The sequence below is a fragment of the Bos grunniens genome, chromosome X (assembly GCF_055505025.1).
Source record: "Bos grunniens cultivar Pamir isolate PY7600 chromosome X, Bosgru_T2T1.0, whole genome shotgun sequence".
NCBI lineage: Eukaryota > Metazoa > Chordata > Mammalia > Artiodactyla > Bovidae > Bos > Bos grunniens.
Genome location: NC_141194.1, coordinates 110837416 through 110850795, shown reverse-complemented (window position 1 = coordinate 110850795; position 13380 = coordinate 110837416). Strand labels below are relative to the sequence as shown.

At 47.5% G+C, this 13380-nt stretch overlaps 1 protein-coding gene across 9 annotated transcripts in view; it reads left to right on the top strand.

Moving 5' to 3' along the window:
- The window catches only part of MTMR1 (myotubularin related protein 1), a 60922-nt gene that overhangs the window by 27949 nt on the left and 19593 nt on the right, over positions 1–13380 (top strand). For all 9 annotated transcript variants that reach the window (XM_086386258.1, XM_086386257.1, XM_086386261.1 and 6 more), the window contains 4 exons: positions 2945–3046; positions 3364–3447; positions 4288–4437; positions 5865–6053. In XM_086386258.1, coding sequence (XP_086242384.1) covers positions 2945–3046; positions 3364–3447; positions 4288–4437; positions 5865–6053 — 525 coding nt within the window. The remainder of the gene's footprint in view (positions 1–2944; positions 3047–3363; positions 3448–4287; positions 4438–5864; positions 6054–13380) is intronic.

Below are 13380 nucleotides of genomic sequence, written 5' to 3'. Positions count from 1 at the left end.
CTGACCCAGGGACCAAACCCGCATCTCCTGTGTCTCCTTCATTGGCAGGTGGATTCTTTACTACTGAGCTACCCAGGAATCCCTAAAGGGACAACAATATTCATAAATTCTGTGCTTAAAAACACAGTTGAGTTTCTTGTTGGAATTTGCACCTGAGCCATGCTTAATTTTGATTTTGTCCTTTTCCTCCAATGGATTAAGTAAAATTTGTGTGACAGCTTTGGTGAGGACTAATCATTAAAGATGAACATGAATTTGAGCCAACTCTGGGTGATGGAGGACAGAGGAGCCTGGCATGCTGCAGTCCATGGGGTTGCAAAGAGTAGGATACAACTGAGCAAATGAGCAACTGAACAACGACAAAGTCATTTAAGAAACATCTTAACTGATACTTTGTTCCAATGACTTTGCCTTGTGGAATACAGTTCACTAACAACCTCACCTAAAATACCAGGCAAGAGATCCTGCCTGCAGCACCATCCAGGTCCCTTCCCAGTTTGGGGTTTGGATTAGATTCCTGCCAGTCTGTCTGCCTCCATCATATCTCTGAATGAAGCTCTTGCTGGTTGGCCCTAGACTGCAGTTGAGCCCATGTTTTCAAATAAGCCTTTACTATGCCGGCTCAGAAATCTGCTGGCTTCGTAGCATCCCTCGAGCAACACGTGGCTGTCCTCTCCTTGGGTCCATGGTGGCAGTCCTGATTCTCCAGGATTCTCCGCAGGCAGAGCAGTGGGAATCCTTTGCAGAACTTAAAGCCGAGGGTGGGGTAGGTGAGTCAATTCTGTAATTGTGGAACAGGTCATTTCCCTACTGAGAACTCTTCAGTAGCTGCCCGTTACCCTTGGGCTAGAGGGAAAACACGGAGAACCCGTGGTGTGAGCGGGCTTGCTTTCCTTGGCAGCTCCCACTCCAGCCCGCCTCCCCTTGTTCTTGCCATCCCATTCCTATAGTTGCTCCCACCCGCCTTGGACCCCGCCAACCCTTGCCACACTCAGACTCCTGGGGCTTCACACATGCTCTGTCTTTGCTGGCAATGCCTTTGCCTCTGAGCTGCTGCTGCTGCTAAGTCGCTTCAGTCATGTCTGACTCTGTGCGACCCCATAGACGGCAGCCCACCAGGCTCCCCCGTCCCTGGGAATCTCCAGGCAGGAACACTGGAGTGGGTTGCCATTTCCTTCTCCAATGCATGAAAGTGAAAAGGGAAATTGAAGTTGCTCAGTCGTGTTCGACTCTTCGCGACTCCATGGACTGCAGCCTACCAGGCTCCTCCATCCATGGGATTTTCCAGGCAAGAGTACTGGAGTGGGGTGCCATCGCCTTCTCCCTCTGAGCTGAGCAATCCTAAATAGTAAGTCAGCTCAGTCAGCAACTGGGGAGCACGTGTGTAGCCAGAGTAGCTTGGCGGGATGGCACAGCAGGAAGTTATGTCACTTAGGCAGGTGTCCTGTAGCTGCTTTCCTACGATATTTGTGTGTGTGTGTGTGGTCAAGGCAAGCCTTTGTGAAAAGCAGTTTTAAAATGTTCTTCAGTGTAGAATTGCCAGGACCATGTTTAAACAGCTGATATGCAATTCAAAAAGTACAAAAACTGTGTAGCAAAAAGTGTTTCTCTCCAGCCACCCTGATCCACTCTGCAGGCACCCACTGGCACTGGTTTCCATAGATGGCCTCTGCATACAAGCCTGTGTCTGAAAATGTGAATGGTCGTGTGTTACACTCATTGTTCTGCACCTTTCTTACCCCCCTCAACTATTATCTTGGAATTCCTTGCTAGCAGTACCTAATGAGCCACTTTTTGTTTTCATTAGCTCTGTAGTGTGCCATCAGTGGTACTGTAGTTCATTGACCCAGCCCTTATTTATTGATGGGCATTTAGGTTATTTCCATTCTTTCACTGTTACAAATAATACCACAGCAATACCTTCCTCACTTCCCCAATTGCTTTTGCTTTAATTTGTTTGTGGTCATATTTATTTTTGAATTCCGTGTAAGATTAAAGAATGAGATTCTTGTGTTTTAACGGAGAGTGTAGGCTTAGAAAGGTCAGGGGGTAGTGCTCAAGGCAGTCCTGGGAAGACATTGTACCCTTTGAGCCACCTTGTCGGCCTTGCTTCTGACAACTTCCACTTGGGCTTCAGGCTGACAGGTTGTGTGGCAGGGGGCTTTCAGATACTCATCTTGAGAAGCAACATTGTAATTTCTGTAAGGAAGTCACTGAGAGTCACCGTCTCTACATGACACAGAATCCTTGCTCTGAGTTCAGAGGAGAAACCTCTGTTGCATTTCTATTGATGGATGGTGCGAATTCCATAATTGACTCTTTGAGCAGCTTAAGCCAGAACTGAGTTTATGGCACACCTTTAGCACAGAAGGGCACACCACTTGATGTACCACTTTTATGTATTAACCTTACTCCTGGTTCCATCTGATGAGTTTTCCCCTCTAACACCTCCCCTTTGTTCCATTTTCCTCAATTTATTATCTTGTTGGAGGTGTTTTGTGAATTGCCTTTTGTTAGTTGGAGTAAAATGGAGTCCAGTCACCACTCGGTGTCTACCAGGGACTAGTTACAGGACACCCCCTCGCCAGCAAATACCAACATCTGGAGACATGAATGCCCAAATGTAAAATGGCATCATATTTGTATACAGTCTCTGCACATCCTCCTGTGTACTTTAGACCATCTCTACATCATTTTAAATACCTAGTGCTATGTCAGTGCTATGTAAATAGTTGCTTGACAAATTGTGTGTTTTGGAACTTTTTTCCCCAATGTTTTTAATCCATGCTTGGGTGAATTTGCGGGTATGGAGTGTGCAGATATGGAGGGCCAACTATGTTTTGTGAGAAATGAATAAAAATATTTTGTCTCTTCATACCATGGGGTCTACCTCATAGGTACTCAATACATGTTGAATAAATGAATTTTGCTAATTGTTTGACAGGATATGAGGAACTTGCGACTTGCTTATAAACAGGAAGAACAGAGTAAACTCGGGATATTTGAAAACCTCAACAAACATGCATTTCCTCTTTCCAATGGGCAGGTAAGTACATGGAAATAACCTTCTTTTTGTGTGGGTCTGAATGCCTTCGTGGCAGTCTAAAAATGTCATGTTTAGTTATTCTTTCTTCCAGAGGTTTCCTTTATCTCTTTTCTCTCTGTTGGTAACTAACATTGAGTACTTAAAGTGTGTCAGTTCTGTGTAATGATGAAGAAAACTTCAAATTTGTTGTTTTACAAAATTTTGTAGATTAAAGTAGGACTCAATACATTCAGCTCATACCTGAATGAAAAGCTTTAGTAGTGTGCCTGTGACAGCACAAAGATGCTAACATGTCTATTTTGTGCTTTTGTATCCAGACACTCTTTGCCTTCAACTATAAAGAAAAATTTCCAGTGAATGGATGGAAAGTTTATGATCCAGTATCTGAATATAAAAGACAGGTAAAGTGTGCTGCTTATCAATTGGAAAATAATAGGTTGAGCATCTTTTTCCTAAAAGGGTAGAAATGTAGTGGAGAAGGAACCTTTTACAACAAGTTGTCCATGGGCGTAACTCACCTAGTCTGTCAGTTCTTCAGCTCTGGATGCCCATTCTCCTTGCACCACACCTTCAGCTGTGCCACTGTTTGTTCTTCCTTTTTTCAGAGGGCAAATGGAGTACCAGGATGAGGGGGAGGGGTTACAAAGAAACCAGCCAGATGGTTTTTATTAGATATTCTGATAGTAAGTTGATTAGTAAGGATAAAGCAATGGCTTAAATTAGATTATGAGTAAAAGACGTGGCTATGTCAGTCCGATGGCATTTCTCTGCCTAGAAGTTCTTTAGTGCATTGTTAGTTTGAAGATATTCCAATGAGACATTATTTTCATGACATTTACTCTTGGTCTGCACCTTAGTTTTGGTACAGTGACTTTATATTCCTTTAGACATTTTAAAGAAGTTTCTGTTCCTCTAAAGGACTTCTGTGGGTACTTTTAAAGAACACTATGCTCACTTGTTATAAAAAACATGACAAGAAATACATAGGACTGGAATTCAAGTATATAATTTGCATGTTTTAGTATGTTTGGAAATCATGCTTCATTAGATTTTTTAAAAAATGAATTAGGCAATGGCTTATATAAAATAAATGTATATTTAATCTTTTAAGCAGTAATGAAAAATGAATTACAAATGGATTTTACTAGAAAATAATTGGATGTGGTTCATGCTTAGTACTTTTGAAAGTGTAAAAATATGGTCCCCACACACACCACCAACTTTCCTCTGACACCTTGCAGGGCTTGCCAAATGAAAGTTGGAAAATATCCAAAGTAAACAGTAATTATGAGCTCTGTGACACCTACCCTGCCATCATTGTTGTGCCAACTAGTGTAAAAGATGATGATCTTTCAAAAGTAGCAGCATTTCGAGCAAAAGGTAGAATCCCGGTAAGTAATAAACAATGTTATTTAGATATGAACATATACTGTATTTGGTCTAATATGGGGAAAAGCAAGTTAGAAAAAAATCTCATGAAGAAAATGGAAAGTAGAAAAAGAAGTCTATAAACCTGAACATATCTTTGATTCTCAAGAACTATCTATATAAGCATTTTGTCTGCCTGCTATGACCCCACCTGCCATGAGTTCATGTTACTAAGTACCAGAGTAACTTCAATCATGCTTTTAAAACATGGTATATGGATAGCAGAGGGCTAAGCTTGCTAATGTGCTGACAGTTTGTGTCACTGGTGTCACTGAGTCATCCTGGAGAAAATACATTCTTTCTTAGATACTGAGGGGAAGGCTGTACCTGTACTGGGAGGGCCACCATTGCAGAAAGAAATAGTAGCCAACAGGGGGTGAAGTATTTTAAAAGATTTGTTGGTATACAAAAAACCCTGCACATGTTTAGTGGATCCAGTTTGGTGAGTTTGGATATATGTGTACACTGGGGATACATATTAGGGAGGGAACCACAGTTAGGGAGGGAGTGCATGTCTTGAGCCCTGCATGTGCCATGTGGTTGACCCCAAGTGTCTTGGTCACTGGAGGAAAATGGTAGGTTTGGGGACATAGCTTTAGATTTTACAAGAGACTGTTTACTTTGTCCTCATCTGGCCACGTACACCATAGTTGAGATCCAAGTGTTAATTGCCCAAACGTGTCTGACTCTTTGTGACCCCATGGACTATAGCCCACTGGGCTCCTCTGTCCATTGGATTCTCCAGGCAAGAATACTGGAGTGGGTTGCCATGCCCTTCTCCAGGGGATCTTCCCAACTCAGGGATCAAAGCCAGGTCTCTTGCATTGCAGGCAGATTGTTTACCATCTGAGTCACAGCTGAGATTCAAAGGTGTTTTTAAATGAGGAGACAAAATCAGTCGATCAAATAGAAATGGGCTTGGTGTTAGTCACGGTTTGACTTAGTTTCTGTTTTTCTTAGAATCCTAGAATTTTAAACGCAAAGGAAATTTTTTAGAGCTCACTTAGTCAGACTCCTTTCTGCCTAACCCAAACATTGAGTCTCATGGCTACTTTCACACTGTTTCAGGCTGAACCGTCCCTTTTGACAAAAATACTAAAAGCAGGTGTGCTTAAGAACTTGGTGGCTCAGTGCTAAAGAATGTGCCTGCCAATGCAGGAGACACAGGAGACCTGGGTTCGATCCCTGGGTTGGGAAGATCCCCTAGAGAAGAAAATGGCAACTCACTCTAATATTCTTGCCTGGAGAACTCCATGGACAGAGGAGCCTGGAGGGCTACAGTTCATGGGGTCGCAAAGAGTCAGACATGACTGAGAAACTGAGCATACACACAGGTACATTAGAGCACATCTTGGTTTCCATACTAATACTTGTTGCTTTCAAACACTAGGTGTTGTCATGGATTCATCCAGAAAGTCAGGCAACAATTACCCGTTGCAGCCAGCCGCTTGTGGGTCCCAATGATAAGCGCTGCAAGGAAGATGAGAAGTACCTGCAAACAATAATGGATGCTAATGCACAGGCTCACAAACTCATCATCTTTGATGCCCGGCAAAACAGCGTCGCCGACACAAACAAGGTACTGCAGAAGCTCTTCCTGTGAGCTGTTTCTAAAGCTTCATGCTGTTCAGATAGCCCCGTGAAGGTGGACTCCTGCGGAGCAGCCCACAGTGGGCCTCCTAGATCTCCAGCCCTCGTAAACCTGGTCTTCTCATTGCCCCTCCACAATCCTGTCTGCTGACCCAGAAAGTAAAGACCCAGAAAGAGAATGATCACCTAGAGAATCTAGTAAGCGTTTTAGTGAAAGGATTGTGAGGCCCATGGAAGTCCCTTTAACCTTTGATTACTTGACCAATTCATATCTGGCCTGAAGCTCTGTACGAATGGAGTCAGCTGTGTGAAACAAGGCACCCAGCTCCGTCCTAGCCCACCAGCTGACAGTGTGGGGCTGTGCGGCCCAGCCTCTGATGCCCTCTTTCCAATGGAAAGGCTCTGAGTGGAGTCCTTTCTATTTCCCACAGATGACTGGCTGACAGTGCAGTCCTGCTGGCAGGTCTGTGGCAGTCAGAGTCCTGGCCCTTCCATGAGGAATTTCAGGTATTGGGATGGTGCGGACAGCCCTTACCATCTCATGTTGTTGTCATTCAGCTACTCAGTCGTGTCCGATTCTTTGCGACCCCATGGACTGCAGCATGCCAGACTTCCCTGTGCTTCACCATCTCCCGGAGCTTGCTCAAACTCATGTCCACTGAGACAGTGATGCCATCCAACCATCTCATCCTCTTTTGTTCCCTTCTCCTCTTGCCCTCAATATTTCCCAGCATTAACTCATGCCTACCTGTAAAATGATACTCGGGTAACAAACATGTAATGAGCATGTACTAGGGAGCAGGTGCTGGGGATACTCCAGGGTAGATGAGGCAAGGTGCTCCTTGTAGGCAGAGTTCACTGTTCTGGTGGAGCTTGTGCTACTGGGCCAGGCTTCACAGAGGAGGTGGCGTCTGAGGTGGTTTTGGATGATCTGCGGCAAGACACATCTGACAAATGCCTGAGCATGTCATTTATGAAAAGGGCAAGAAGGGGAGTGCCTGAGGGCTCCCCTGCTGTGCCCCCCTCAGCAGTGCTTGGAGGTATTTGTTTCTCTTGGCAGCTTGTGGCCCTGCTTTCTTCAGTGATTATTCCATTGTTGCCCATGTCCTCCAAAAAGCCAACCTCCTGCCTCCCCATCTCACTGTCGGGAGGAGCCCTTCCCAAGACTTCAAAGAGCAAACAAGCCATCAGGTGTCCCCTTAACACATGTACTGCTGTGGGCCATACACACAAACTGCCAAGCAGCCCCCACCATGGGCCTTGGGGAAGTGGATGTCCAGCTCACATTGAGGGAGCATAGTGGTCACATGGTTGTTTGTACATGACTGTGAGCAGTCACTGCATCTCTTTAGACTGCAGTCACCTCTCTGAACTGGGAGTAACAGCATACCTCCTCCCTAGACTGCATGTGAAGGTTGTGTGGGTGCCTGTCCCTGAGAACTCATTCAGGTTAACTTCACTACTGAACTTTCAGGTCGTTTTCACTACTGACCCAGAGTAGATGGCTCCATGATCTTGGCTCTCATGACATCTCTTGCCCCAGGACCTCTCTCTCTGCAGCCTGGCCAGCTCAGCCTCCTTCCCTGCTTCCTCTCCTTCTTCCTAATTGGCAGATGGCAGCATGCCTCGAACCCAGTCTGGGTCCTCTTTTCTCCTTTGCCCAATCTCCCTGGGCCATCTCCTCCATTGCCCTGACTCAACACTGCCTCTGTGTTGAGTTTGCCCTCCAAGTTTCTCTCCCGCCCTGCTCCCTACTGAGGTCCAAATGGGATTTCCATCCCATCATCTGGTTGGTATCCCCTTTTGGTTGTCTTCCCAGGCAACAAAACCTAAGCATATCCAGACCAGCCTAAGAGGCAGGGTAGTGACAACCCTTGGCTTTGCATTCAATTACACCTGGAGTTTCCTCCTGGCTCTGCCCCTCGGTGCTTGGTAGAACCCTGAGCAAGTTACCTAACTGCTCCAGAAGCCTCTTCTGTAATGGGGGTGGGGCGGGGTGGGGTGGGTGGGGGTGACGGTGTCTCATGTAGAGGGCTGCATCAGGATGGAAATGGGGTGAGAGGAATGAACAGTGGTATCAGCTACTGAGGCGGGGAAGCTGGGAGAGGACCAGGACAAGGAGGAAGATGGACAGCACCTGAGTTCCCTCAAGGACCACAAACTCAGTGGCTTAAAACAGTGCACCTTTATCCTCATACCCTTCTGGGATCTGGCTGCGGTGCCCTCCTGAGGCTTTCTGGGGAGATCCGTTCCTTGCCTCTTCGGGCTTCTGGCAGCTCCTCTGTGCATGCGGCCATAGCACTCCAGTGCCTGCCCCTGTCTTCACAGAGCCTCCCCCTCCCTGTGTCTCTATGTCTTCTCCTCTTCTCTCTTCCAAGGATGCTTGGAATGGCAGTTAGGGCCCACCCAAGATAACCCAGGATTCTCTCTTCACCTCAAGAACCTCAATCATACCTATAAAAAAGGGGTCACATTTACAGTTGCCAGGGATTTGGTGTGTATATCTTTGTGGGGTGGGGGGAGGCATTTTTCAGCCTACTATAAAAAGTCATGCTTAATCAGTCAGGTCCCCTGGCTCCCCACAGCTGGTGAATCCAGTGACCCCTGTCGGTCTTTCTGCGTACTTCCTGTCACCACTGTAGTACTGTCCCCAGGAAACTGTGAAAAACATGATAAAAGCTATATTCATGGAGGCAATCTCTAAACATCCAACAGAGCTAGGGCAGTCCATTATGTTTTATCCCACACAAGGGATAGGAGCCGGACACCAAATTGCATGTCTAGAATGATTTCAACTCTAGTGGTGTATGTGTCTAGGAACCAGACAAGGATATTTATCTGTCCAAGGCCCCATTAGCTTGTCTATATATATCATGTCTGCAAGTAGAGATAGTTTTTCTTCTTACTTTCCAATCTCGATGTGTTTTATTTCTTCTTCTTGCCTAATTGCCTGGCAAGAACCTCAAGTACCATGTTTTGCTTTTTAGTTTTATTTTTTGGAATATCCAGTTGGCTTTATTAGGTGATTCATGAATCTGGCAGAATCCCATCTAGCAGCCAGAAGGGTACTTACTCTCTAGGACCTTGTTAAATAGAAGCAGTGAAAGCAGGAATCCTTATCATGTTCCTAATCTTAAAGGGAAAGCTTTCAGTCTTTCACACTGGGTATATTAGCTGTGGTTTTTCATACATGCCCTGTTCAGGTTAAGGAAATTCCCCTCAGTTCTTAGGTTTTTGTTGAATGATTTTATCATGAAAAACCATGAAAGGATATTGGATTTTCAGAAGCCTTTTCTGTATCAATAGGTCTGATCATGTACTTTCCCCCTTCATTCTGTGTCATGTGGTGTATTATCAACACATTGGCTGATTTTTGTATGTAGACTGATGTAGTGGTATGGATAGCATGTCCCCCAAATTCATGATCCTCTGGGACCTCAGAATGGGACCTTATTTTGAAATTGTGTCTTTGCAGATATAATTAGTTAATATGGGGTCAGACTGGATTAGGGTAAGCCTAAAATCCAATGATGTTCTCCAGTGTTCTTGCCTGGAGAATCCCAGGGACGGGGGAGCCTGGTGGCCTGCCGTCTATGGGGTCGCATGGAGTCGGACACGACTGAAGCGACTTAGCGGCAGCAAAATCCAATGATGTGTGTCCTTATAAGAAGGTCGTGTAGCGACAGTGACCCAGGGGAGATGGCCACATGACAATGAAGGCAGAGATTGGAGCCATGCAGCTACATGTCAAGTGGTCCCCAGAGTTGCCACAGACCCTGGAAGCCAGAGCCTCTGGAAGGAACTAACCCTGCCAATAACTCAATCTTGAGCTGTGAGGGGATAAATGTGTCATTCTAGGGCACCTGCTTTGTGGTGCTTTGTTACTGCCACCTAGTACTGTTACTCATACAAGCCCTCACATTTCTAGGATAGCTCCTACTTGGTCATGATAAATAATTTTCTTACTATGCTGCTGGATTCAGTTTGCTGGTACTCTGTAGAGGCTCCCTTCCACCCTTTCTCCATATCATGGCCAGAGGGATTTTCTAAAGGTCCAGCTCTGGGCACCCCTAGTGCCTTGAGGCAATGACAACCAATTTCTGCACAGGGCCTCTGAAGCCTCCCAAGCTGAAGGGCCTTTCCTTCCAGCCTTGCCACACCTTTGAGGCCCACATCGCAGCTGTGGCAGCACCTTTCAGCTCCTTCAGCATATCCCAGTGCCATCTCCCAGTCTCCACGTGCACCTAACCACTGCCCCATCCTTCCAGTCACAGTGGGAACACCACTTCCCCAGGGCAGTCTCCCATGCCAGGGTGCTCTGCTCTTTCCTTTCTGTAGTCCTCAGCACACTGCCAATTCCTCCCTCAGTGTGTGTCTTGCCTCAACAGCAGGGACTGGAGGGTACTGAGCACACCTGGATCCCCAGAACTGGACTGCCACACAATAGCCACTCCCCAACTGGAACAAAAAGCTGTCGGTGGGTGGGCAGGCTCGTCTGCCCATGGGGGCCCTGATGGCAAGTGGCACTGGGTGTTGATTCAGAAGTCCTAACTTCATTACGGAGGTCAGCTTTAAGTTAGCTTTCTTCTTGGGAAAGTGAAAGGGAAGGGAAGGAATTTCTTTTTAAGCTGTTACAAGTTGAGGAGCCTGTGTGGGGAGGATACAGCTCTGGAACTCAGAAGAAGGTCAGATTGGAGGTTGAGACCGGGGCCTGGTAGCATGTCAGGTGGAGATTGCAGCCTTGGATGGGAGGGGATGAAGTTACTGAAGGAGTGTAGGTCACGGGTGCAGGAGCCTGGCACAAGAGCCCCTGAAATGCTGCCTGGGGCAGGTAGTAGAGGAACCCAGTGAAGGGAAGGGAGAGGTCCCAGATGCCAACAGATGAGTGTCAGGGGAGATTAGAGGAAGGGGTGTCTTAGTCAGCTTGGGCAGTTATAACTAAATATCATAGGCTGGGTAGCTATAAACAGTACCACTTATTTCTCAAAGCTCTGGAAGCTGGAAGTCTAAAATCAGGGTGCCAGCAGAGTTAGTGTGTGCTGAGAGCCCATGTCCTGGCTTGTAGAGAGCCATGTTCTTGCTGTGTCCTCACACCGCCAGAGCAGAAAGCGGTGAACTCTGTCCTGTCTCTTCCTAGAAGGGCGCTGTCCTGATCGTCAGGGCTTCACTTTCCTCATCTTCTAATGCAGTCCCACTGGGCATTCAGTTTGACATGGAGATTTTGGGAGGGACAAACACTCCGTCTGCAGCAGTGGGGAGCTGTGTGGCCTTTGGTGTCTGAGTATGTGGAAATCCTGTCCTGCCAGTCTCTTTGGGAGTTGGCCGCCCTCTGTGAAACTTTATATTCTCACGTGGGAATCCTCCCCACTGCCTAGGGTCTACATCTGGTGGTTGAAGAGCCTTCATTAGGCACTGAGCAGCTGGCCTGTAATCATGAAACCTGAGCCATTCTTCAGCCACCTCCTTCCCAAGGGCCATGACTCTTGTTTTTCCCTGAGGGTTGAGGCCCCGGTGCCACTGCTGTGAGCTCACTCTTGGGGACTTGGATGCCAGTGGGGACCAGTGTCCCAACATAGCTGGCTTCTCTCTAGAACCCTGCTTTGCCCCCATAGAGGGAGGGCTGGCCAGCAGGATCACGTCTTCCAGAAGTTTGAGCCTCTCCCCCCCAATTCCTGCTGGGGTATACATGGGGCCCTGTCTCGCTGTATCAGCCTGCCAGTTGTCTCACTGTTCATATTGTTTGCTGAACCCAGGGTAGGCAAGGTGTGAGTAGGGGAGCTGGAAGAAAACAAAAGGACCTGTAGGAACTGCAGACATATTTATTCTCTAATGGCGGGTGTGGTGGCCGTAGCACCAGACATGCTGTATTCTCTCATGGTTGACCTAGCAGACGCAGCCATAACATACCTACAAGGGCTTTTCAGGTGGAGCTTATATATATTTACAGAGCAAGAGTGGCCCATGGCCAAACGGGTACATAATGACACACATGCACAGTGGTATAAGTTATCTCAGCTGTTACATAACCATGTATTTACAAAATGTGGGATGAGAGCAAGAGGCTGTGGGGTGAGGCTGCCTGACCACCGCCATCTTGGCTAATTTGCTCTTTACCTACAGGTCCCTTCTCACTCTCCTTACCCTCTTCTGTCTCCAGACCTCCAGGTGCCTGCTCTCTGTCCTCACACAGAGTAGGCACTCATGCTCTATTTCTCCCATGATCCCATTTTCTGATTGTTATTTGTCTTATTTGGAGCTTTAGTAATCAGTTTTCAGGCAACCCATTGGCTTTAACTCAGTTCTCCTGGTTAACACCAGCCCTAAGCAGGTGTCCTCTGCACTCATGCACTTACTGGGTATGGGGCCTCTGCCCCAGCCTCCAGGCTCCCTTGGTGGGACCAGGTCCGAGTCATTGCCCATCTCAAGGCTCTGCATGGTAGGTGCTGAGGGAGGTCATAATACAAAGGTGCCGAGTAGTGGGTGAGGGGTGCTGAGCCTTGCACAGATTAGCTTTCATTAGATAGTTTATTTAGTTAGTATTTAATTCCCATAGTGAGCCTCTGCAGTATTTGAGGTGAGAAATCTGAGGCGCAGAGAGAAGGTGAGCTACTGGAGGAGGGGCAGGGCTGGGATGATAAAACCCACACTCCTACCACCAAGGCCTGTGCCTTGAATCCCTCAACCAGCAGCATCTTCAGTGGGTGCAAAGGGTATTGTGATGAACAACGTCACCGTGCCCCACAGGCAGGACTAGAGTCTAGGCTGCATTGTCCGCAGTGGGTGTTCAGAGAGTCTTCCGTCATTCCGTGCTGTTGTTTCCCCACCAGTCATGTTTACAGCCCCTATTCTGCACCCTCAAGCTGAGGCATGCTCCCCTGCTCCTTGCTGCCCGCCTGCCCCAGGGCCATGCCAGGACTGCTGAGCAGAACCCCAGGCTCAGGGCTGGGCTCCCCACCTCCTCCCCAGGAGTCAGGTCAGCCTGGCCCCACGCCTTTCATCCCTGACCGCTGGCTGTTTGCTTCTGCACAGAACACACCAGCCCTCGGACAGGAACTGCCCCCACCTGCCCACATCCCACTGCACCCCCCCAGCTGGAACCCACATACCACTGCACCCCATGGCCTGGAAATGAGGGTCACCTCCCCGTGGACCCCTCCCCTGACTGCTGCCAGCTCTGCCCGGCCTGCTCCTATGCCAACTGGCTCCCAGGAAATCTGTCCATCTGTGCAGATAAGCCCTCCCCAGTCCCTGTCCCCTTCCGCTTGGAGCTGGCTCCACTATTCTTGTTCCCAGACTGTTTACGGTAAGGCCACCAA